This window comes from Setaria viridis, chromosome 5 (genome assembly GCF_005286985.2).
Source record: "Setaria viridis chromosome 5, Setaria_viridis_v4.0, whole genome shotgun sequence".
NCBI lineage: Eukaryota > Viridiplantae > Streptophyta > Magnoliopsida > Poales > Poaceae > Setaria > Setaria viridis.
Window position 1 is genome coordinate 45,316,100 of NC_048267.2, and position 26,130 is coordinate 45,342,229.

The 26,130-nt window shown below is 46.5% G+C and overlaps 4 protein-coding genes across 6 annotated transcripts; 2 read left to right on the forward strand and 2 right to left on the reverse strand.

Annotated features, from left to right (window-relative positions):
- Positions 1-749: 749 nt before the first annotated feature.
- Positions 750-4,436, reverse strand: LOC117857760 (amino-acid permease BAT1 homolog). The gene is given in 7 exon segments (XM_072294064.1): positions 750-1,584; positions 1,664-1,953; positions 2,189-2,370; positions 2,479-2,698; positions 3,225-3,243; positions 3,404-3,664; positions 3,746-4,436. Coding segments are annotated over 7 exon segments (1,656 nt in total). The 5' UTR covers positions 3,850-4,436; the 3' UTR covers positions 750-1,004.
- Positions 4,437-5,636: 1,200 nt separating this feature from the next.
- Positions 5,637-11,190, reverse strand: LOC117857767 (uncharacterized). Of its 3 annotated transcripts, none has more exons than XM_034740623.2 (15): positions 11,012-11,190; positions 9,717-9,741; positions 9,577-9,647; positions 9,398-9,487; positions 8,917-8,982; positions 8,701-8,766; positions 8,507-8,595; positions 8,374-8,419; positions 7,624-7,678; positions 7,065-7,141; positions 6,735-6,879; positions 6,509-6,642; positions 6,327-6,431; positions 6,100-6,231; positions 5,637-5,959 (listed from the first exon to the last, which is right to left on the reverse strand). In XM_034740623.2, exons 3-15 carry the CDS (start codon positions 9,592-9,594, stop codon positions 5,894-5,896), a joined length of 1,089 nt encoding a protein of 362 aa, XP_034596514.1. In that variant the 5' UTR covers positions 9,595-9,647; positions 9,717-9,741; positions 11,012-11,190; the 3' UTR covers positions 5,637-5,893. The 3 variants fall into 3 exon arrangements, with proteins under 3 accessions (XP_034596514.1, XP_034596515.1, XP_034596513.1); XM_034740624.2 differs by having other exon boundaries at positions 9,717-9,748; XM_034740622.2 differs by having other exon boundaries at positions 9,577-9,748; positions 11,012-11,189.
- A 3,106-nt stretch (positions 11,191-14,296) lies between these two features.
- On the forward strand, positions 14,297-16,059 carry LOC117857763 (protein JINGUBANG). The gene has a single exon (XM_034740615.2). It carries the CDS (start codon positions 14,597-14,599, stop codon positions 15,860-15,862), a length of 1,266 nt encoding a protein of 421 aa, XP_034596506.1. The 5' UTR covers positions 14,297-14,596; the 3' UTR covers positions 15,863-16,059.
- A 3,260-nt stretch (positions 16,060-19,319) lies between these two features.
- Positions 19,320-20,388, forward strand: LOC117857776 (NAC domain-containing protein 48). Its single transcript, XM_034740632.2, has one exon. The coding sequence runs from the start codon at positions 19,476-19,478 to the stop codon at positions 20,145-20,147; it is 672 nt and encodes a 223-aa protein (XP_034596523.1). The 5' UTR covers positions 19,320-19,475; the 3' UTR covers positions 20,148-20,388.
- Positions 20,389-26,130: the final 5,742 nt, after the last annotated feature.

Here is a 26,130-nt window from a genome sequence, read left to right on the forward strand (position 1 = left end):
TGTACTGAATTTTAGTCCGAACCGTCAGCTCGTAAGTAGGCGGCGATACGCCGTGTACTGGCTGTAACCATGACATGCTTCAAGGTAGCAAGTATTTCCACTTCCATCCTTGGAAAATGGAGGACGACGTAAAAGACGGATGACATGATCGCACACGTCAGTTGGTCGTAGCGCCATTATCTAGCTAGTGCGAGTCCTGTTACGTTAATGGGCCGAATCCAGACTGGGATGCTCACAGGCCATTGGCCTTGGCCTACTTACGAGCGATCGCTGGGCAGCAGCACCCTTGGGCCTTGCTTGGTTTTGACTTTAGATATTAAGTTCATTTTACTCCCCTTACTTGTTTATTTTGTCCGCTTAACCCTTTGAAGAAAATTTAGGCTCATTTTACTCATCTAAACTATTCCATTTGATTCAATCTGCCCTAATTATATTTATTATTTTCTATTTCTTCACGTAAAAGTTGAGTTTTAATTTCATATTTTGTCGACATTAGAAAAATATATTAGAATTTTTTCATGATTACTTTTCATACAGTTTTATATATCTAAGATCAATTTCGTATTAAATATTCCTAACCTATGAAAATAACCATAAAAAAATTCTTAGTATAATTTTTAACATAAAGCATCATGTTTGATATCTGCTCACAAAATTCAACTCGTGTAGAGAGAAACAAAAAAGAGAAATCTAATTAGAGGTAGATTGGACAAATGAAACAGTTCAAGGGAGTAAAGTAAGTCAAAATTTTGTTCATGGGGTTGAGCGGATAAAGTATAGGTGAGGGGAGTAAAATGGATGTTTTCCAGCCGATTTTGCTGTCTAAAGAAAAGATTAATAAGTCATTAAAGAAGATCGATGAGTGGACTCGACAATCACTTCCATGGCACGCGCATGATCATACATCACCACGCAACACAATCAATACATAAAAAGCCATGGAATCGCAGCTGCAGACCCTGACTGATGAAACAAACGTTAGAGCACAAGCGGTAGTGGCCACCTCACGCGTCGACGTTGGTGACGGGCCCTCGGAACCAGAACCGGGCGTGCAGCGCCCACGCGGCGAGGCTGAGCAGCAGCACGCCCCCGACGGCCGCCGGCGTGTAGTTGAAGTTGCCCACGGCGACGGGGTACGCCACCGGCAGGCAGAAGAGCACGGTGACGAGGGCCACCCAGGCCACGGCGACCCAGCCGACGGCGACGCCGTACCTCCCGAGGTGGAACGGCCCCGGCACGAACGAGCTCCGGGCCGCCGTTACGCGGAAGAAGATGGGCAGCGCGTAGGCGATGTACATCCCCAGCGTCGTGATGGACACCATCGCCTGGAACGCCACCTGGCTCCCCAGCGACTGCCATTGTTCATCAACAGAAACGTGATGAAACGACATGAACATATTTTTTTTTCTACCTACATCGTGGCATGTAGTTCTAGAGAGACGAAATCACACGACCGTGAGGGCCATGACGAACGCCATCGAGACGGAGAGCCACACGACGTTGAGCGGCACCTCCTGCTTGTTCACCTGGTACCAGACACGCGAGAACGGCATCGCGCCGTCTCTCGAGAAGGCGTACCCCATCCTGCATAAATGCACTTGCAGTACTGCATTAGTGGCCATGTTTTACCCTTAGTTTCTTTTGTTAGCATGCGATCGTGCACCTTGAGTTGCTGGTCACCGACGCCGTGCCGCAGAGGAATATGGCGACGGCCATGGCGGCCAAGCAGGCGATCCCCCCGACGCCGCTGCCGAACCTCCTGTGGAAAATACTGTACAGGGCCTGGGCGATGGCGTTCCCGCCGGCGTCGTTGTTTGGGTCCAGGAGGAAGGGGATGTCGGTGACGATGGATGTTAGGGACACCAGGTAGATCCATCCGAAGACGCTCGACAGGGCAACTGAGACGACGATCCCCATTGGGCCACTCCAGGCCGCGTTCTTCGTCTCCTCGGACTGCATTTATTCGTAAAAAAATACAAGGATCAAAGTAATCTTCAACCTTCAACTAATATCTTGTGTGTTACTACTAGCCTGCGTATTTATCTTGTGTGTTACTACTAGCCTGCGTATTTTGTATTAAGAAGGAAAAACGTTTCGCGGGTCAACCGGGCGCACGCACACGGAGATGAAATCTTAGAGTTACATTTGAAATTCAACAGAGCAACCATGAGGATTTACTACTATTTACCATGTGGGCGGATGTGTCGTATCCGAGGAGGGAGTATTGGCTTGTCAGCAAACCAATGGCTAGTGTATAAACCTTGCTGTGGATCCCCACACCATTGTCGGTGTAGCAGTGAGTGAAAACAAACTCCATGCTTGCCCTCTCCTTAGCAACCGCCGGAACCAATACCGTCAAGGCAAATACACCTGCGTTATGATCATGTCACCGTAACCATCGTGTATGTGTGGGTGCATCCACACATGCTCGTAGATGAAAATATAAGAAGAAGAAAAAAAGAATCCATTTCCACATACCTGCAAGATTCCAGAAGGCTCCAAGTTGGCCAAACCATGCCAGCCAGTGGATAGAGAGGCTGTTGATCAGCCCGTGTAGGATCAAGATGGCGCAGTAGATGGCCAGCACGACGTACTTGGAGGCCATGTATCCGCCACCATTGGCTCCGCCGGTGCTAAGCAAGACGATCACCTGGACGAACTGTGCTAGCGAGAAGTCCACGCTCGCGGTGCAAGCCCACTGTGTGTGTGACAGGTTACCCAAAGAAAGTAGAGTGTCAATGGACTCATGAGTCATGTCCTGACTCCTGACTAATAACGATTCAGATAATCCCATGCTTCAGTCTTCCAATGATTCAGGTAGAGAATCGGAGACATGCCAGTGGAATGACGTGCACTAGCGGCCAGAGGACAGTTCTGCTCAACTTGACTGCATTGAGCTCAGCTGCAGTAGTTGCTGACTGCTGTTACGGCACGCTACTGATGAGTATACCAAAAATCTTGGATGTTCATTTTTAGAGGCAACCTTTTCACGAAAAAATATCTTTTAGAGAGAACCGTACGTCTAACTGGATGATCCGTTACCATATATGGTGTCTTTGCATTGGCTATGCGTTGTAATTTTAATTTTACAGTTCAATGCTTAATTAGTCTACACCTTTGACTCAAAAGATCAAGCAGACGTAACACTGGAACCTAGTCCAAGTTGGCTGCCTGCCTAAGAATTGTAGCTAGCAGCTGATGGATTCGGTGAAATGAAAGCGTACCTGGCCCACGATGTTGAACCTGCGCAACATGACACAGGATTAAACATAGTAACTAGTACTTGACGGACGATCATTAGAGAAAACGTCATTTTTGTCGTCTTCACTGTGAAAGTAACATAAATAAAACGAAAAGGTATCCTAATTCAACAGGTGGATAAAAAAACGGAGTCGTGCGTTACCATCCGGTGACCCAGGAAGCGAGAGGCGCCCAGTCCTCGCCGGCGAGCTTGGCGCTCCAGTAGTAGAGCCCGCCGGAGGTCGGGTACGCCGAGCAGATCTCCGCCATGGACAGCGCCACGCAGCCGTTGAACGCCGCCACGACGAGCCAGCCCAGCGTCATGGACGCCGGCCCGCCGTAGCGCAGGCCGGTGTTGTAGGTCGTCGTCACGCCCGCCAGCACGGAGATGATGGAGAAGGAGAAGGCGAAGTTGGAGAGGAGGCTACGACGACGTGAGACCCAGCTGGGTAAGAAATTGCTCGAGGGACCTGGAACGAAACTACATGGTGTGCAGAACACGTACGAGAGGCCGCGCTTGAGCTCCTGCTTGTATCCGAGCTGCTGCAGCCGCGCTCGGTCGGCGTCGGCGACGGGCAGCTCGAGCTCGGCGGCGGAGCGAGGAGACATCGTGCGTTGTCTAAAGGCACTCTGCAGGCTGCAGCAGTGTACGTAGTGCAGGTTGCTAGCTACTCGCTGCTCCCGGGACTCGGGTTGACAGGGCCACTAGAGCTCACTACTAGTAGTGTCTGTGCCTAGCAGTAGGCTTCAGTTCACCTGGAATTATTAGAGATTTTTCTTCATGCGTAACAAGGTAGCAGTGAAAGTCAACAGAACGACCGGAACTGTGAAAATTAGCAACGCATGGTTGCACTTGCACCGCTTGGGCAAGTCCATCCGTTTCGACCGATGATTGCACTTCGCATTTCTTGACTGACTTGAAGGGGGTAACTTAGTTGTATGATTGCGATGATTGGTGTACCGTCAGCTGCATCAGTTCAGTTGATCCTCACGCTCAGATCTTTCAGCTCTACTTGCTCTGAATTCAACTTGAATTTTAATGACGGGTGCAACTATTATTCGTATCCCACCCAAAACTAGCTAGTGTTCAACAATTCAAATTCAAACGTCCCAGCCAGGACCACCGAGAACAGTCACACTAACGAGCACAAAAATGAACTTGCAAACCGATAGTATATTGAGGCAATTCCTTATACACCACTAAAAAAAGTTTGTAATTCCATATGTACCACTAGAAAAGTTCTGACGCCACTGGTGCCATCAGTTCAATTTTGTTCAGTGGGAACGGGAGCTCACGGCGTGCCGAAATGTCCATTTTCGCCTTCTACTCCCCTTCTCTTCTCTCTGCCTCGCACGATTTCGTCTAGCTGACGCCGCTCATCGCTCCGGCCTGCACTCTTCTTCATCTTGGGCTCAGCCTCCGGAGTTCGGGGACCCCAGCCGGCCGTCCAACTTCGCTCGCTGCGCTGTCGGCCGCCCTCGCCAGCGCCGTGTTCCCGCTGGCGGCGCGGCTCGACTCCTCCCGTCCTCCCGCGAGTGGGCTGTCTCCGTGCTTGCCGTCTTCGTGTCCTCGGACACAGCGTGCCAATTCCTGGTGTTGCAGACTCGCAGCAGTCCGCCACGCCTCCGCCGTCGTTGTGCAAATTGTGCCCCACCTCTGCCGCGTGCTAGAGTCCGGCGGTGCCGGGCTGCCGCGGCGTCCCACGACGCGACCGTGAGCGGGAGCAGCGCCGCCCGCAACGCTACTCGTTGCCTGCACGGGCAGGACATCCGCCACCCAGGCCACGGCGGTTGGGGCGCTCCGGAACCTAGCCGCATTCCCGGACCTCCTCCCGTGGTTCCGCGACGACCGACGAGGGCGCGCTGCCACTCCTGCTGCAGGCTGCAGCAGGTCTCCCTCGGCACCCTGCGCGCGTGGAGCTGTGTAGCCCTCTGCCTCCAGAACCTGACCGCGCCAGCGACTGTGTGATGAGGGGCAGCAGCTCCAGGTCGAGGCTTACAGATGGGCCCAAAGCTGTAAGAGGGGCATCAAGCAAGACGAAGCGGCATACTGACTGACTGAATAATGACCGGTGAACTGAAATGAAACGATGGAAGGGCCAAATGGCCATTTGTGAAAAGAACTGACACGCAATTGGAGTTTCACGGCAACAGAGCTGACGGTAATGGACGGCAGTGGCACCGAGGTATCCAAAAAATTGATACGACGGTTGGAAAGGTAACAAAACTTTTTTAATGGCACGTAAGGAATTGTGAACTTTTTTGGCTCATAAGGAATAGCCTCTAGTATATTAGCATGTGCGATCAACCGTGAACGATCAGTCGGTTGTTCAGCCAGGGCGCACGGCAATCGCTTATCAGTTTTTGCAAAAGATTTTTTTTATTACAGACAGCAATTCCACACAATAACTACAAGGCTGCCTTCATATTTTAGCACCAATGTGAATTGCGACAGAGAAATAGCACCAAAGCATTTCCATGTCAAAAATTACAACATGAACAAATAGATAAGTTCCACACGCCCCACTTTAGGATTAACATACCACTTCGAGGTACCACTTGGCATTCTCAAACAAGCATTTCCGCCCGCGCCCCCCACCCCCCTAGAGGTGAACTAAGACAGCACTTGACAGTAACGAGACGCACAGCATGTTCAGTATGGTCGGTATCGCCAATCCCCTCTTGATCTGCTGCTTCCGCTGCTGGGGCCATACCCATACTGGAACATGACATGGATTGATCATCAGATGATGCCAAATACGCAAATATGGTTGACAGCAACAGAGAATTTAAAGATTACTGTTTCGCAGGACCTAATCAAACAATTTCATTTATACTATATAACATGAGAGTGCTTACATTGTAATCTAGACTGCCACAGAACCTGCCAAAAGATCGCATTGAACCATAAGCACCATAAAGGTCCATGGGATCAATGTAAGCACCACCAGTTGAATCGTTCTCAAGCGGTGCAGCTGTGTCTATTGCAACCTGAAACAGCGGAACATCGTATTACATTTCTTCCCCAGATAAGGTCAAGACTGTTTTTATACTATGCAACAGTAAGGGAATGCCAGAGGCCTTACCTCATGCCCCAGAATTTCATGGCTTCTGCGAGCTACCCGTTCTGCCACACCCTCATCAGCGAAGGTGACAAAACCAAAACCTCGGTGGCCACTTCTTTTAGGGTCCTACAAGGGGATTTGAAAACTTCATTAATATAAACAATATGCCATGACATGACAAGCAGTAGCAGCCTTAGCCTCACCTTTGGAATATATGCATCTACGATTCGACCAAATCTGCCAAAGTAATGCCTTAGGTCATCTGTGTTTGCTTCTTGTGGAAGCCTACCAACAAATATCTTCTTGCCAACTGCTTGAGAGGATCCATAATACCCTCCTGGTTGATGCAAGTCAATGGTGAAATACTTAGTCCACTACAATAGTAGCTGCTTGTTCAAATCTGAGACAAATTTATAACAGAAGACTTACTTCCATAAGCTGATCCTGGATGGTCATACAGTGTTGGTGCACCCAAAGCTGCATACCTGGTAGCAGCTGAAATATAAGCGTTATATGCACCATAGCCACCCTGAGACTGCGATGCCCTGCTTGGGGGGTACCTGACATCTTCATCCTGATACAAACATATTATTTCAGGTGGTTAACTGCTTATAAATAGTGGGCACCTAAGTAGTTGGTGATCACTAGTGTACACAGTGCACTTAAAAAAAATTGCGAATGTACCACTAGATAACCTAGTTGGAGCTAGTAAATCAATTTGATCACAATCGAGCTCTATTTCAGAACAGAGTAAGGTACCTTTGGAGTTGCACGGTCAACAACTACAGTTGTACCATCAAGCTCATGTGACTCTTGCATGATGCTGTCCACAGATTCTGTTAAATCACATCTAAAATTAGAAAATGTGAAAAGGACATAATGCAGAAACAAGAAAGTGGCTCAGGAGAATGAGCATAAGAACAACTTTTATGTTCAAAACTGAGCAGAACACAAACAACAATACATAAATGGTGAAAGAACTACTATGACTAAATCCTATCCCAAAACCTTAACATATCAAATGTCAGCAAAAATAGGGAAAATCAAAGAAAATGGACGGAGTAACAACTGTCTATGAATGCAATCATTTAACATAGAAATACATCCTTGGCTAAAGAACAATTTTAACAAGATAAGACCGTTAAATATCACTCTAGCATTTACTCAGTACAGGTTGGCACGTGATTGCTACACCAAAACATAAGGCAACTACTTCTTTTATCATTCAGTTTCTGTTAAAGATGTTGTGCGCCACCCCCTCAACTCAACCGAGAACTCTATTCACATATAATGAGCTGGAAGGTATCCGTAAATGTACCTGCACTCTGAAACGTGATAAACCCAATTCCACGATGCCCTTTTGAACCATGTTCCTACACAGGAGATAAGAGTGCGGAGTGCAAATTTTAGTAAAATCTTGTCATGTACAGCTGTAGTTTATTTCCAGTCCTGCAACGCCGCATAACCATTGAATGCTACACTAAATTGCTTTATGAACAATGGGGCAAAATACTCATGCAAAACAAAGTTTCTGCATTACCATCTTAATGCAGGTAGCAAGCACAATGTCTATCTTGTTCAAAACGCTGTGAATGTGCTTATATAAATTCAATCCTCATCTTCCCTAGCACTCCCCTTAGTCCCAGACCAGTACACGAATGATACCTCGCCGATAAGGCTATAGAAATCCACGAATGTTGCATGTAACTCAGGAACAAAGCAACTTCATTATGTGACATTTAAGGACTAAGTTAGGGATTTAGTTTTATCAAACATACTACATTTATGTTTAACATTGCATGTTAAATCCTACAGGCACAGATGTAAACCACATATGATTTATTTGAAGGCCCTTAGGTTATAACCAGATTAAGATGTGGTGTCCCACACTTGCATAAGGCAATAATGATAACATTTTTGAATATTACATTACTCAATACTTCTGCGAATTAATAGGCTGAACAGGGCAGCAAAACAAGCATGTGCTTATATGTAAGAAACAGTACTAACACTATTGAAGGATACCAGATGCAATGTTCCATGTAAAACAAGTTTTAGTTTTTCTAACCTTTGGCATGTAAAGATCAAGAATTTCTCCAAAAGCTTCAAAATGCCTGTTAATACAGCATCCTAGTTTAGACAAACTCGAACAAATCAATAAGTAAATAAATAATGAAGAAAATGCAGCAAAGCTAGCTCACCTACGAAACATCGACTCGTCAACAGATTGTGGAATTCGAGCAACAAATATCCTTGTAGCTTTCTTTGTTCCTTGTGATTTCATTTCTTCCTGTGTTCACAGAAAATTGCACTATAGTCATTTCAATGTCATCTCGACACATATCAATAGTAGCCAGTTACACAAAATAAAGGAAAGCTTTTGTATGTTATTTACCTTTGGAGTAGCTATCTTCACTTCTAAAGTCCGGGTCCCAAGAACATGTTCAGATTCAAGAACATTCTGAAAGGATGATGTAGTGACTCAGAAAATTGAATTTGGCGCTACAAAATCGCTGCATATGGATTCTAGTAAATGGTTGCACTATGCGTAGAATTTATTATGCAATAGCCTGCATGGGGGAAATAAAGTGGTCTTTTTATATTTTGCTACCTTGGCATCATCAGCTGATGAGAATGTTACATAACCAAAACCACGAGATCGCCCGGAAGACCGCTCCTGTTATTTTTAACATGCAAGAAACATGGTGGTCAATCAGCATGGCAATCAGCATATATAGTTATCAAACCATGTAATGAGCTGATGAACACACAAAAGGTAAATAGTTGCACACTTTTTAGTTTTCACTGTCCTTGAATATCAAATTCAAAATGAAATAGTAAACTTCAAGCAGATCAAGTGGACAAAAAATTAATCCACAGGACACGGCCATATGGCCACACAAAATTACCTATTCCTAAGCAAATCATCCTTGCTGAAAATAAATATGTGATAAATAACCAACTAACCAAGAGTTTCCATACAAAAAGTATCAAATACTTCTGAAATTGCAATGCCACAGAATTGTGAGGAAGCAAATATAAAGAGTATGGTATATGATGATACTCAATCTGGGTGTGAAATTATTGCAAACCTTCATGACAACGCAATCATCTAGAGTTCCAAACTTGGCCATGTACTCGCGTAATCCTTCAGTGTCAACATCCCAGGGGATACCAAGAACCTAAGTGCATTAATTGTGCATCCTCATTATTCCTCGAATGAGCATATGTGTATAGAATCTTACAAAGGAAACAAGGATTGATCAGTTACCACAAGTTTTGTAGCCATTATAACACTGGCTACAGATGAATATCAAAGAAAACCGTTGGACCTTTATTCTCCTGTGTCCAGGAAAACTCTCAGCAACGCAGTTCTGAAGATTAACGGCTTATATTTCTTAAACACCTTACGTAGACTTGGCAATCTTCACTGGATCTGAAAGCTTATATGATTAATGGTAGGTCAGAGGATATCCATATCAATTTTGGAGTAAGAAAAGCATTTAATCATCGACAATACAGCCAATGGCAACACAAAGTTTTAATACTGGAGAAGGAAAGTATCTATCTGTGCTAGACGACTAAAAAAAGAGAGGATACGCCAATAGGATATCCGATAGAAATAACATTGATACCCTCGAAGGGTTAGATGAGTCGTAAAAGATTCCAACTAATGCGTGAGCAAAAGGCGGAAAGGACAAAACAGCAACTCGATGTTCATTCAAAAAAATACGGTGAATACCAACGGCAACACAAAGTTAATGCTGGAGAAAGAAAGTATCTACCTGCGCTAGACGGCAAAAAAAAAGAGAGAATATGCCCATAGGATATCCGAGAAACATAATATTGATACCAGTGAAGGGTTAGCTGAGTCATTAAAGATGCCAACTAATGCGTGAGCAAAAAGGAGGAAAGGATAATACAGCAACTAGATGATCAGGCAAAAAATACGGTGAATACCAATGGTAACACAAAGTTTTAATGCTGGAGAAGAAAAGTATCTATCTGCGCCAGATGAAAAAAAAAAGAATATGCCAATAGGATATCCGAGAAAAATAATATTGATACATGTGGCGGGTTAGCCAAGTCACAAAAGATGCCAACTAATGCGTGAGCAAAAGGCGGGAAGGATATTACAGCAAATCGATATTCGGACAAACAATGCAGTGAATACTGTGGCAAAAGAAATTATTACAGTGCAGAATCATTGAATTGACCTCGCCTTGCAACAACTCCTTCTACCCAGTTATCCAGCAGTTACAGTTTGGTGTTCCCCTGTGCCCCCATTGGGCTCATGGCGAGGTCCAAAATTTCCTTATCAGCTAAGCGGTCAGTAAGCCAAAAAGAATTCCTCTCCAGACATTCTGCCCCCCAATGCCAAAATCATAATTCCAAACGGGCCACTCCCTACCAAGCACAGGATCCTACGGCCTTGGCCACAGCTAAAAAAAAAACTGCAACCCTAAATCCCGCGGTTAATCCCTCAAATCACACAGGGGAAGACTTGGGGTGGGGTGGGGCGGCCCCAGTATAGGACATGGGTGCACACATGTACACCCGATGAATTTTGCAAGAGAATCGAAGTTAGTAGGTATGATACACGTACATGCTTGCGATTGGGTCAGATCCGAACGCAGATAGGTTACTCTAGGGTTTGGGGCGCCCTGTTTCGCACAGCGGGAAGGGGAGAGAGGGGGCGGGCATACCTGGTGAGGGTGCTCGTCGCCGGGGAAGGGCCCGGCGGAGACGTGTCGAAGGGCGTCGCCGCTCGCCAAGTCGCCGTCGCCGCCGGAAAGGAAGGGCACGAGAGAGGGGGGGAAGAGAGCAGAACGGGAGGAAGAAAAAGACGAGGAGCCGAGGGAGGGGTGAGCGCACAGCAGGCAGCGCGACGGGACGCGATTGATGGAGTCCGCAACAGCCGCCTGCCGCCCGCAAGCGAAGGTTTCATGGGCCAAATTTAAAGAACAAACGCTCTGGAACTCGGCTCATCATATGGGCTGCAGCTGCTAGTTGACACGTCTGTCTGGTGTTCATTCTTCGTGGGCCTTGCTTGCTTGCGGGCCGATACTTTGTGTTTGATGGTGTGTGGTTTTTCATTTTATTTTTGGATCGGTAGTGAAGTTTTGGTTGGATTAGCGATGGAAAACACACTTGTTCTTATTCTCCCAGTAATGTGTTTAGCTCGGCTTAGCAAGCTAAGGAACTGCGATCAAAATCTGAACGCTGCTGTGTTACATAATTTCCATTTCACCAGATCTGCCTATTTTTTCTTCGAACTAATGGCAGGAGCGCTGCCTTTCATTTAAGAGGAAAGAGTTTAGAAAGTACGGTTACAGTTTTAGCGATTACATTGTTGAAACTGAATGGCTCAAGAACTCTAGAAAGCCAAAGCAAACCTAGACTGCTACACTAGTTCTATCAGCTCCCCCTGAATATGATCAGTTCCACAAGCACTCCTTGTAAGGACTTCTGATTGAATGAGTTGTAGAACTTGATTCGGCCGCATGGAGGAGTTCTGAAAAATCCTTCTATTTCATTCTTTCCATATATTCCAAATTGTATACATGATGACCGCTGCGACGGACCTTCTTTGTTTCTTGTTCTTTATCCTAATTAGGTCCCCATTCCACCAGTCTTGGAAATTATGTTGAAATTGTGATGCTGCAGCAAAGAAGTCTCCCATCCCCAGGCTGGTACCCACCATGAACCAAAACAGTTTGCTGAAAGGGCATTGTAATGCTAAATGGACCGCATTCTCCGGTAGCTGATCACATAGCGGGCAGATTGTGGAGCAAGGCTAGTTTCTAGCAAGTAACTTATCTGCAGTGAGAATCTTTTCCTGAATAAGCAGCCAAGCGAAAAAATTTTGTTTTCCTTCAGCGTGTGCTTGCCATATGAAGGATCCCTGTATGGTTGCATACTTGCATAAGTGCCTTGAAGTTGGATCTTGTATGCCGACCTTGTTGAATATAATCCATCTGCAGTCCACTTCCATCTTATTGTATCATCTTCTTCAGTTAACTGTACGTCCTGCACTTTCTCCCACAAGTATATGAACTGTGCCATTTGTTCAACTGTGATCATTCTGCTGAGCCCTCTAGTCCAATTATGATTCTGCAGATCCTCCTTCACTGTGTGATTCTTTCTCCATGCTAATCTGAACAGGTCTGGTGCTATATCTTTGGGAGCCATTCCTTCGAGCCATGAGGAGTTCCAGAAAGAAGCTTTTTCACCATTGCTAGATCTGCCTATGACATCACCCATCCATGTCTATGTGGAAGGAGACCGGAGCAGGAGCAGTGGAAGCTAACCTGTCACACGCTCCATGCTCAGGTTGGCATGCCACCTGGCGCCCTGGTGAAATCGTCAAATGCTCACGTAATCCGCGCAGCATCACTCATTTCATTGGGCAACACAAAAAGTTGGGCGTTAACGTTGATGCTAATACAATCTTCGTTGCAGTACTCATTTCATCTGGCATTACCTTCCGGAGGTTTCGGCTAATTCTCTGACGGTTTCAAACGTTCTTTCGCCGTTGCCATGATAGAAACCTCCAGTTCAAACGCTCGTTTGCGAATCGAGCTCTACCTGCCCTCTCCCATCTTCTCCCGTTGCTTCCGCACGAACATTTCTCCGGTCCAAAAGCTTTGTTGATTGGTATGTATAAAAAAAACGAGAGAGAGAGAGAGAACGCAATGAAAAGGTGTTCTCCAACTCCAACCGAAGGGCGGCAATTGCTTCATGCGCGGGGCATGCATATACTACGCTCGAAATCAAACTCCGTGCTTCGACTTTTGCTTGGCGCGTCGTGTATAAAAATGTTTGAAAAGCTTTTGAACCTAACGCATTAGCGTGCGTAGGCAGCGCGTACTGCTACCCCCAAATTGTTTTTCGGCACGCACCGAGTGAGACCACCACAGGCAAGCTTTTTTGCTCGCGAATTCAGCGCCCCGTGTGTACTGTCAACGCACCAAGCAACAGGCTCATACAAATAAAATTAGTTTATTTCCCTCCCAGCCATTAGCTGTTTCACACGTGATTTGAGTTTGTTTCGAATACTAAACGAAGGTCTGAGGAACAAGCTCACAGGTAGTTGCGAGTAACCTGTCAGGCATACGAGTAGATTACAAGTGTGTATGTTCTCTGCAAGTGAAGCTAGCCGGCAAGCTATGGCACGTACCTGAAGCTAGCTAGCTTGCCCCGCACAAGCAACTGTTGCGATGCATGATATGATGTGTTCTTGAGGCTTGAGCAGTAGCATCCTTTGGCAGATGTGGTTGCATTTCATGCCGTCCGGCTCTGGTCGGTGGAGAAATAGTAGTGGCAGTAGCTGCGAGTTCGTTCGGTAGACTAGGATTCCAAGGACTAGCTAGCCTTGAAGGGAACTCCAGACACAAAGTTGGGTGCATGTTCATGGCGAAAAAGTTTCCGTCTTTCGTAGAAATTGACATCTATCGGCGACCATCCCTCCTCGTTGTGTCGCCGCGAAGCTCAAGTCGGCAATCGTTGCGTTGCGCCGTTCAGTGCCCCGGTGTTGCTGCCCAAAATCAACCAATGATTTTTCTAAGTGCTTCATGATGCGGCACGCCGAGAAGAAGTGAGGGGAGGCCAGATGTCGGAACGAGGGCAGAGGAAACGGGAAAGTGCTCTTCGTAGTGGTCGCATGTGACCTCTGATCTCGTTGTGCATCGTCCATAGTGGGCGTACGGCCCTGGTTGCGCGCATGTTTTCCATCATGGCGGATCGATAGCCCTGATTGCCCCAACGAGTAAACTAATCGGCGTCTAAACACCTCGAGCAGCAGGCGATTCATGTCCTTAAACACCCAATGAGTGACGAGAATGAAGATCAGTAGACAAATTCACGTCCCGTTTGTGCTGCCTGATTCAGGGGAAAAAAGAAAGGAACTCTGAAATCGTAGTGGCCAAGCAGCTCACCTGGACGTCGACGACAGTCTTGACTCTTGAGCATTCAGCACCGCGCGCCTAGCTAGCTAGTAGCCGTTGAACCGCCCCTGCGCCCCCGGGCCCACACAGCCGCCTTTAATTACCTTTCCTCTCCCTGTCTTTGTTTTCCGAAAGGAAAAAAAAAAACAGCAGGCTACCTAGGCTTGTCTGGTCGTCGTCTTAAAACGGCCGGGGCGCCCCGCGCCCCTCTGTCCCCAACGCCAAGCCAGCGCCGCGGCCTCTCCTGCTATTATAGCCATCGCCGCCCTCCCCTTCCCAACGTCTCTGCGCCGGCCGACCCCTCCCCCCCGCGCGCCCCGAGAAGCCCTCCTCCCCCCGCTAACCATGGCAATGCGGGACCAAGACCGCGTCGTGATGTCCGCGCCCCTGCAACCGAGGCCCGCGCACCTCTCCTCCTCCTCCTTCTCCTCCACCTCCTCCTTCGGCTCCACGTCGTCGTCGTCCTCCTTCACGGACGCCGCCGCCTCGCCGCCGCCGATGCCGCCGCCGCAGCGGGGCGGGTGCAAGGCGCTCGCGGTGCTGCGGGACCACCCGGGCTCCGTCTCCTGCCTCTCGCTCTGCGGGGAGTTCCTGCTCAGCGCCTGCACGGGCGCCGACATCGTCGCGTGGCAGCAGCCGGACCTCCGCCGCTTCGCACGGTTCGGCCACGGGGAGGGGTCCGTCAAGGCGCTGGCGGCGGCGGGCGGGCGCGTCTTCTCCGCCCACCAGGACGGCCGCGTCCGGGTCTGGCGCGTGTCGCGCCGCTCCGAGAACGCATTCAAGCTCGTCGCCGCGCTGCCCACCGCCAGGGACTACCTGGGACGGATCTTCCGGCAGGCGAGCTACGTCCAGACCCGCCGCAACCACCGCCGCCTCTGGATCGAGCACGCCGACAGCATCTCATGCCTCGCCGTCCACGACGGCGTCCTCTACTCGGGGTCCTGGGACAAGACGCTCAAGGTCTGGCGCACCGCCGACCTCAAGTGCCTCGAGTCCATCCGCGCCCACGACGACGCAGTCAACGCCGTCGCCGCCGACGGCGGCGTCGTCTACTCGGCCTCCGCCGACGGCCGCGTCAAGGCCTGGGAGAAAGGCAAGGCCTCGCATTTCCTCCAGGGCGTCCTCGTCGCCCGCGACGGCGTCTCCTGGAACGCCCTCGCGGTCGGCGCCGACCACCGGGTGTACGCCGCGGGATCGGACGGCCACGTCGTCGGGTGGGACCGGCTCGGCAGCAGGAGCGCCGCCCGGTGGACCCTCGCGTGCGACGTCAAGGCGCACGACATGGCCGTGCTCTGCATATGCATCGTCAGAGACCTCGTGTGCACTGGCTCCGCCGACAAGACCATCGGCCTGTGGGGCCGGCAGAGCAGCGGCGAGCTCGCCAAGGTGGGCACCATCGGAGGCCACGAAGGTCCAGTCAAATGCCTGCAGGCTTCCTGGTGCAGGGTGAGCAATGGCTGCATGGTGTACAGCGGGAGCCTTGACAAGAGCATCAGAGTTTGGTGGGTGCCCGGTGGTTTGGACGGCAATGATCAGCAGCAGCAGCAGCAAGACAAGTGCTTCTTCAAGGATCAGAATCAGAATGACAAGGCCTCTCTGTTCTTGAGATGAAATGTGTTTGTTTCAAAATTCAAAATGAATTGTTTGATATTGTTCTGGTCTAGCATGTAGTGCGGATTGTCTGGCACTGCCGGAGTTGGTGATTTTTTATTAAAAAGAGGAGAGCATACAAGGATACATAAAGAGTAGCCATAGAGTGGGTGTAATTGTGTAAATGGCTAAATATATATTCTGATTTTTATTTGATAGGTTTTGATTGGATGGAAAAGGCTCAACATTTGTGAATTATAATTTATATCCCCTTCTTTTCTGATTAGAACGGATTAATGGTTGTTCACATTGAAATGCTTGTCAATGGTGTTCCCAGGTGAATTCCTCGAATAAAATTATTTCCTAAGGATGACGATGTATTGTTCAGATTTCTCACTTCAGCCTTTCAACACATGGGGGCAGTATCAGCTATCAAGATTCAAGAATTCATAGAAAAAACTCAAGATAAACAATCACACATTGTTGCAGATGAGACGAGCATCAGTGTCTTCTTTCCAGTAGTTCTTGGCTCTTGCAAGTTCTGATTTCTGATGCCCTGCTCACCTTTATCTCCAGTAGCGGTAGCACCATCAGGTCACAGGATTTCTCAGTTAAAAAAATACCACTTGTTGACTGCCTTACAGGATACATGTAACCCAAAAATAGCTGTGAATCCAAGTTCAAAACAAGGTCTTGAAATATATACAGCAAGACATCAGGGACATAGCCATACGTGTGTTCTTCACGATCAATCAGGTCTTGCTTGTGTCCGGAACAGCTGTAAGAATCTATATGACTTCAGAGATGGTTGTTGCCTGCATATATGTATGGATCTTCATCACCAAGAGCTGGAAGCTGAGAACCCGGATTTGTCGTCCCGGAGAGTTTGTGTTTACCCATGTTGAGGTTGCTTAGCAAGTGCAGTGATGGTTAATCGGTTATGCTCTGAGCCTCTGAATAATTAAAAACCAGCAAGGGTTGGTTCAATGATAGAGAATAAGGGAATCGAATGTATTCTGCCAATCGTATCTGGAATATGGACGGAGGGAGATTCCTTGACAGATACAGAATCCTTTTTTGAGTTCCACAGCAGCTTCGATTTCAGGAGGAATTTCTCCAGTCATATCATTGTCAGAAAGCTCAAGGCTCTTCATCAGACAAAGAATACTTTATCAGTCTTTCTCATTGAATATAGAACACCTTATCAGTCTTTCTTCTCCTTTGATTGTACTGTACATATTGTCATTGCAATAGTACGATTAAGACCATTGCTAAAAGCCAACATGATGTAAATAGGCTCTGATTTGCCATGAAGCCCTTTCGGTGAAGTTTCCGGCAGGTGCCTCAAAAGCTTGTTACTGGCAGGATCCAACACCTTTGGAGCTGTATGATCCAACAAGAACATTACCAAAGAAGCAATTTAGTTGCAGCTTAAGGATTATGATGAATCATGATGCAAGAAATTATTCCAATCACAATTTCACAAGGCATGAAATCAGCACAAATTAATATCATCATTCCTCGATTAACCAAAGCCAAATACTGAACTGTTGCCTTCATGTCCTGATCTGCGCAGTCTGATCTGATCCCACTGTATGTCATTCTTTTGAGACAAAAAGCAAAAACACGATCTTCGCATAAAAGGTGTGCATCACATCCATTGTTATTCTACTCTAGTGGATTAACTTCCAACAAGGTTATTGTATCCACTGGAAGATGCTGGTGATATCAAATTTTTATCAAGATAATTGGAGGTAACTGACACAGCACTGTATATTCCAATGGAATCATTTGCGATCTTCATCCCAGGAGTTATGATCTGCCCTATCTTCTTGTCTGACACTCCATTCCGTCAAATTAGCAAGCAGATGATGCACACCACACTGCATCAGCAACAGAAATTATGATGGAACACTCTGCTATCGATATTGTGGAAGGAAGCTTGTATGACAGAATGAGGAGGCATGAACCTGAAACAGTGGAAGGAAACGGCAAGGCAGTTCCTCCTCCAAACTTGGCACCTCCACCTACGGTTACCGCGGGCGCCTCCCCCACAATGCCGCAACTTCACGCGTCCATGGCCCGGACGTCTGCTGAGGGAAGGGGTTGGGGTTTGGGACTTTGGGTTAATACACCACCAAGCACTTGTATGATTGCTGAGGAGCGCCTTCTTGTTGAAGCTGCGAAGACCGCATGCCAAAACCGGGTGACGAAGTCGAAGTGGCTCGCGTGCAGAAGCAGGATCTAAAATCCGATCCCGCGGTCGCCGCGTGCGGGGCTCGCCGGGCTCCACCGGGGGACGCGCGAGGGGAGGAAGAAGACTACATTTTTCATAAAAACTCCTCGTTTGGATCGCGACTATTAATCGCGATCCAATTTAGGGACTGATTTGTAAAATATAGGACCCGGAATTTTTCATTTCAGCCCCTAATTTGGATTGCGATCCAAGCTAAGGACTAATTTGAAAAATATTAAGCTGAAACTTTCGCACCTTACCCCTCCGACCTCCGTTGGCGCCGCTGCCCGCCCGCACGTCCGCCACCGCCGTCTCGTCGTCGTGGCCGGAGGTCGCCATAGCATACGGAAGCCCTGTCAGGAGTGGCCACGAGTCACCACGGTGTCCGTTTACTCCCTCGCCGGCCGGGCGATGGCACCGCGTCGGGACCAATGTAACGTCCGCGGGCGCGGCGCCGCCTCCCTGTCCAGCCTGCGCCACCGGAGGCATGCAGACGGGGAGGACAGCACAGGGGCTCGGCGCGGGCATATTCGTCGTCTTTTCCACCATCGCCTTGGGGCCTTGCCGCGGCTGTGCGGGCTCGCACAAACACGACGGGTACGAGCCTTGGGGGGGGCTACCTTTGTTTGGTTATTCTTGTTTGGTGCTCAATCCGAATCCAAGTCCTAACCGCCCGAGTCCTAACCGCCCGAGTCCTGGAATTTGGGGCTGTTTTGTTTGATATCACATCGGCAACCTCCTATCCAAGTCAATGCTGTGGCTCTGGATTTGATCAATCGTTGCAATCTGAGAGTTTGTGCGAAGGTTCTCGGGTAATGCTACAGACGTCCAAAATCTTAAAAGAATAGGACGACTCGTTCCAATTGTTAATATCAATGTTGTAATGTTGTAATTGTTGTTTTCGTATGTTTTACAATAAATGTTGTTTCATAGTGTTCATACTGCGGCGGGAATTTTTATCCTAAAATTGAACAACGTAGTTATTTCTTTTTATATTTTTTAATATTGCAACTGCAGATTTTCGATGTTGCAGATATTTTATTTTGATGTTGCCATAGAGCATTCGATGAGGAATTTTCCCTTCAAACATCTGGGTGCTCGCAGCGCCGAAGGTTCTTCTATAGTGCATAGAAGATAAACATTGGATCTTCCTTATGAAGAGGAATCTTAATGATAGATTGAGCGTGATGGTCCGTGCTGGGCTCGCAAACGCTTGCTATTTGTGCGGGGGCCCAAGAGGGCCTAGCCTGTCCGACCGGCACAGGACAACGGACAAGCAAATACAATACGAGCCGCGTGCGGTGCCCTGCACCACTCCGTCTCCGAATCTGCCTCTCTTTTTCCACGCCTCGTCTCCTCTATTGATTGACTTGCAAAGCTTACTGGTCGTTGCTAGCAATGGAGCATGAGGAGGTGAATCTGAGCGCCGAGGCGGAGGAAGCGGAGGACCAGCAGGCCGCCGGCGACATCGTCGTCGACGGGTTCGACCCGACGGAGGACGAGCTGGTGCTCCACTTCCTGCGCCCGCAGCTGCGCGGGTTCCCGCCGCGCGTGGCGGGCGCCGTGCTGGAGGCGGACCCGTGCGGCGCGGCGCCGTGGGAGCTGCTGGCCCGGTACGGCCTGCGGGAGCAGGGCCACTTCTTCGCGGCGCGCGGGCGGCGTCGTCCCTTCGTGCGGCGCGCCGTGGCGGGCGCGGGGGCCTGGATGCACAGCTCCACCCGCGCCGGCCGGTCCGTGACGGACCTCGGCGTCGTGGTGCGGTGGAGCCGGGTCAAGTTCTGCTTCTACACGCGGGGCGGCGCCGGCGGCGCCGGCGCCGGGCAGCAGCGGAGCACCGGGTGGGTGATGGATGAGTACGAGATCACGGACCCGGGGTGCTACCGCCGCCGCGACGAGGAAGGGGAGGAGGACGAGTACTGGGTGCTCTGCCGCGTCAGGAAGAGCAAGAGACCCGTGCCGGAGGCGGCGAAGCCGGCCTCCCCTCCTGCCAGACAGCGGTGGCGCAAGCTCGCCAAGCTGGAAACGGATTCGGGAGTGAAGGCGAAGGTCTCGCGGCCGCTGCGCACGTGAGAGCACGAGGTGAGGCGATGTGGCATTGGATTCGGTTACTTTTACTTGATCACTCGCGTTGGTTGCTCGAACTCATCATTTTACCACCTTGTTATGCTCAACCTCCCGGCTGCCAGCCTTTTGTGCTTGGTGCAGTAACTGCAAAAATAAAAAAAAGGCACATGTTTCAGTTGTGCTCTGTAACCTGTAATTCTTTTTCTTTTTCGAAAGACATAGCCTCTAATTTATAGCTTGTGCTAAACTTTAGCAGTGTCACAGTGGATATTCGGATGCTAATTAGGAGAATTAAACATAAACTAATTATAAAACTAATTGCAAAATCCCTGGGCTAATTCGCGAGACGAATCTGTTAAGCCTAATTAATTCATCATTAGCAAATGGTTACTGTAGCACCACATTGTCAAATCATGGACTAATTAGGCTTAATAGATTCATCTCGCGAATTAGACTCCATCTGTGCAATTAATTTTATAATTAATCTATATTTAATACTCGTAATCAGTATCAAACATCCGCCTAAATTTTATCGAGGGAGCCGAACAGACCTGCTGGTGCACTGAGTGGCTGCACTCTGCACTGCATCAGTGTTGCTGGTACCGATGATACAGACTCCATTATCTCTGTTTATTTTTTGGTTGAGGAATAGAGTGGACCCTGCGTGGAGTACCCTATCAATCATGGACATGTGAAACGCGTGGTTGATCATGGGCATGAGAGAAATGTTCATCTCGCGTGCTGCTCTACTGGTAGACATGAAAGACACGTTTTTTTTTCCATTGAAAATGTTGGGAATCAATCGATGCTGGGCATCTCCAGCCTTGGTTAATCCCTCAGACGGATGTTTCCAATTGGCTGCAGCACAACACAATGAGCTCGGCAGGGTGTGGCCGGCCTAGCCGTGAACGCTTCGTCGAACTCTACTGACAGGAAGGAGATGACAGCTCCGGGCTCTCGCCGGTTCGTTTCTTCCACTGCTGGCATTGTGCTTGAGCTGACGGCCGGATCGGAGCGGATTAGCACCACGGGACAGTACCACATTCAAATGAGCACAAGCACGATGAGACCAGCAAAAAAAATAATAATTGGAGATGCTATTTCCATACCAAACATCTTTGCTACCCAAAAGAAAGGGAAATGTTGGCAAAGAAAAAGAAAGAAAACTGTAATACATTAGAGTTGCAGGGAACACCACAATCAAAATGTACTGAATTCTATGGCTTATCAAACTTAATTTACCATACAACTACATTGTTATTCGCAAATAAATTACAAAACAAGCTACAGGAAAGCCATCATGCCAACAGTCGAGCTTCCTTTTCCAGCAAATTGTCTTACATCATACAAACCTCTATATATTTTCCGTGAATACGCAGGAGAGCTGTTTATCTATGTATTAAGAAGAAAAGTTAAATATATAACACGGGCCAACCAGGCACATGCACATGTCTTACATCACCTCTATATTTTTTTCGTGAATTTGCAGGAGAGCTACTTATCTTTGTATTAAGAAGAAGAGTTAAATATATAACACGGGCCAACCAGACCGATGCACATGGTATGTTACAAACAAAGAGATTACATCAAAACATTAACAACCAAAAAGGTTGATTAGCGACTGATGGAGGCAGCTACGCCAGGCCCAGCACCCGTACTGACGCCGGCCAACCAATAGCGGCGAGGTACTGTGCACCTAAGGCACACCAAAGCTGCCCCTCTTCTGAAATTTCATTGACCGGCCGTGCAACGCTCTTGGTCCGCGATCGGTTGAACACTCAATCATTTCGCTCGTTCCATAGTTTCCATGAGATTAGCATAAAAGCTGAATCCAGGCTCTTGCATTTGAGAGCGTTGATGCCTCTTCTTTTCTGCATCCACCAATCAAGCAGGGAGACTCGTTGTGCTAGGACGCAGTTCTAAATGTTCAGTAACCCACTGATCTCTTGCCATACTTGCAGCGAGTAAGAGCAATTGGAGAACAGGTGATCAGCAGTCTCCAGCTCTTGATCACATAGAGCGCAAGCAGCTTGGTCTTGCAGCCCACGTCTTTGCCTCCTTTCTGCCGTCCACAATCGATAAAAATTTAACTTTTGAGAGGTGCCCAAGCCTTCGAGATAGGTGTTGCTGCAGCAAAAGTGATGGCGGTTTTGAAGAAAACCTTGTAAGCTGATTTCGTTGAATAGGTACCTGAGAGGTTCCATCTCCAAGTGACGGTGTCTTCTACACCAGTCATCTTCTACACCTCTGTATTTTGTGATGTTCTTCCCTCAAGGTGTCTCCTGGCAATGTCCGGAGCCTTGGATCTTGATTGCCTTTCATATTCTTCATCATTACCAAGGTAAGTAACTCGATCAATAGTCAAAGCCTCTAGGTTTGGAGCATTTTCTACAATGTGCACCAACAATTCAACTTGACTTGTGCATCCTGCAAATCCTGTGATGCTCAGGTTCTTTAGATAGTAATGTGCACACCTTGGAAGATTCCTGATAAGCTCTGAGCAATGTGGCAAGGCACAGACGACTGAAAACTGCAACATTTTGGGAGCCAAGAACAAGATAGGTCAACAACAGTTATAATCCAAGGATCACCAACTCTAAAACGCTACAATGCACAATAGTAGGTGCTAATAACCAAAGTTGTCAACAGACGAGATATGGAAGGAACGAGATGCGCGTGTTTTCAACAGATGAGAGAGCTCAACGACGACGCTTATGGAGAAAATCAAAGAAGAGGCGTCAACTTAGCTGGTGGCAGGAGCTAAAGACCTAACGTTACTTCTAGTGCGAGAGTACTCCTTTTGTTTTCTTTTTCCGCACTGTTTCGCCGTCCGTTTTTTTATGCTTTTTTGGCTCTTGTATCTCCTACTCTATCAATGAAATAGGCACACTCTCATGCCCGTTCATTAAAAAAAATAACCAAAGTTGTCAACATGCACAGTTCAATTCTTAAATAGCTTAACGGGCACATTCGTTAAACGAAAACAAACCATGATGATGGCAATGCATTGATGATTTACAAATGTCACTAATAACATGAAATACAACAACTAACTAACGGGCAAGGAAGTAACCCATGAGAATACTCACATGCATCTCTAATTTTTCGATGAAAGGAGCAGCACTCAAGAACAAGGCCAAGGACAGAAGGTTACTGAGATCTTGAATCAGCACAAAAAACCTAAGTTGTAGATACTTCAGCTGATGAAACTTAGAACTGTTTCTTTGTAGCCACGGTGTCTGAAGGACAGAAAACACAATCTTACTATTACTAATTGGAGGCTTCTTTTGAAGCCTCCAGGTGAAGCCACCTAGGATTCCTATGTGGACACTTTAGAAAAAGAGAGAAAACCTAGAAATTCTCACAAAAAAGCAAAACATCCGACCATCAATCGATAGATTCAAATCATCATAGCCATTGGATCTATTATGTTTTCTAAAAAATTACCCACCTATGCCATTATGAAAATAGCCTAAAATAACCCCCTAAATCTATATATAAATTACCCACCTCTACCATTATATAAAATAAACTAAAGTAACCCCCTAATCTTCATCAAAATTACCCACTTATGCCATTATAAATAATATTTAAAATAACCCCCTAATTTGCAACTGAATTGCCTACCACTATTACTTAAAAAATTTAAACCCCTTAAATTTGCATCTATATTACCCACACATGGCATTATTAAAAATAACATGAGGTAACTCTACGTTTGAATCAAATAACCTTAATTAAAAATATACGGCAATATATGATTCTAAATCGTCTATATCTTGCACTATTGGTATACGATATAATAATTAAAGTCTATACATATGATGTGTGTCACCATTTATAAGGATATAAAGTGACGAGAATATAGATTTCTATGCTAAAATTGTATCTCAAACTTAAGGTTCATTAAACAAATTCAAGCGCATATCTACGATGCAAAGTGAAAAGTTAAAGATTATAAATGTGGATGAAAATATTATAGAGTAATTGCTAACTAAAATCTATCACAATTGGATGAAGATATTAAGTATATATCTACATAAGCATTGTGTGTTCGAATATTTAACCAATGAGAGCAAGCTTATGGTAATAGTTTTTTAGCAATGTAGTCTCATTTTTTTCCATTGGAGACTTCGCATTAGTTTCCACGAGACAAGCCAGAAAAAAGAGACAAATTCTCATAAAAATTAAAAACGTCAAACACCAATCCTGTAAACTCTAATAATCATAGCCATTGATCTATTATATTTTCTAAAAAGTTACCCACCACTATTATTGCGAAAAATATTCAAAAATGAGCTCTAAACCTATATTTCAATTACCGAGCTCAGCTATTATAAAAAATAATCTAAAGTAACCCCATAACCTTCATCCAATTTACTAATACACATCATTATAAAGCATAACTTAAAATATCATTCTAAAATTTTATCTATGTTATCCACGTATGTCGTTATTAAAAATAACCTAAAGTAAACACCTAAATCTTAATCTAATTATCTTTATGTGCATCATACAGACATGTTAAAAAGTAAATTAATATATGATTTTAAATTACGTATTTATGTCATTGTTAATATAAAAATACTAAGTTAAAGTATATACACATAACGAGTGCCACCATTTAGACCATTTATACATGTACGTGAGGAATCGATGAAAAATATTGATTTGTATGCTAAACATAATGTATGGAGGATTGGAGGTGTGATATAAAATGGAAAAAATATGAATATGGATGAAAAAGTGCATTGAGTAATTATTAATTAACAATCAATCACAACTGGACAAAGATAGATACATATCTATATAAGTATTATGTTGAAGTATTGAAAAATAAGAGAGTAGTAGGTAAACAATTTTGATTATTAGCTAGGAGTTTAATTTCTAAATAATTTTAAATACAATAGCTTCTAAAAAATATTAGTCCGTGCGGGAGCACGGGTTGATGGACTAGTTAAGGGTAATCAAAACAGGAAAATATGAGAAACCAACTCAAAGATACAAGTTGTCGAAACAAACCTTAAGTGGCAAGGACGAATGCAAGACGGGATTCTGCACACTTGGAAGCAATTTGGGAAGCACGGTCAGAGCAAACTCAAGAGTTATCTTGTCAGTAAAATAGAGCCTTGCATCTTTCAGTGCCAAAGCATGACCAATGTGAAAAGGAATCCAGTGCCCCCTGTATACAAAAGTCTGCAGATTCATGGCACTAAATTCTATCTTGCTTATATCACAATGGCGATGTGCAAGTATAGCGAGTGGGGCGACGAACGAGCCACCTTCAGTTCAGCATCATCTAAATGGCATCTAACCATACTCAACCATTCAAGATTAAAGCAGTTTGATAACATATCTTGAAGATCCTTACGAGTGACACGCAGCACATGCAGATCAAACTTCTTTAGGTTGGGAAAACCACAGAAGTGGGAAGGTGATTCAAAGGACACAAAGCTAAGCTGCAAATGTTGTAGACGGGATATGCTTTTGCCATCAAACAACTCCAAGGGAAACCTGTACCGATAACGACGAAGCCCAAACTTGGCCGGGAGTAAGTCAAGAGCTAGATTCTTTGCTCGTGAAGATAAGGCAAAGTTAACCCAAACATCGAGATGTTCAGCCAGGGTGGCATCAAGTTCTCTGGCAATGCTATTTCTTCGGTTAGTTCACGTATATCCATTGCTGAATCCTCTGAAGTGTAAACAAGCAAATGAAAAAAAAAATGTGATGTGCTCTTTCTGAATCCACACGAAATGCGCCGACGGCCAATATAATCGTATATGACAGACGAGGTGTAATTTGAAAGGACACAAACAAGATAACGACATACGCAACTTCCAAGTGCCAAATCACTTGGAATGGAGAACTAAACAAGCCAGCAACATGATCATGTGATCGATCCATTATTGGATTGGTGGATGAGCTGATCGTGATCGGCACAACATGAGGCCAAGTTGGAGAGCACATTGCCATGTTTATATATTCGTGA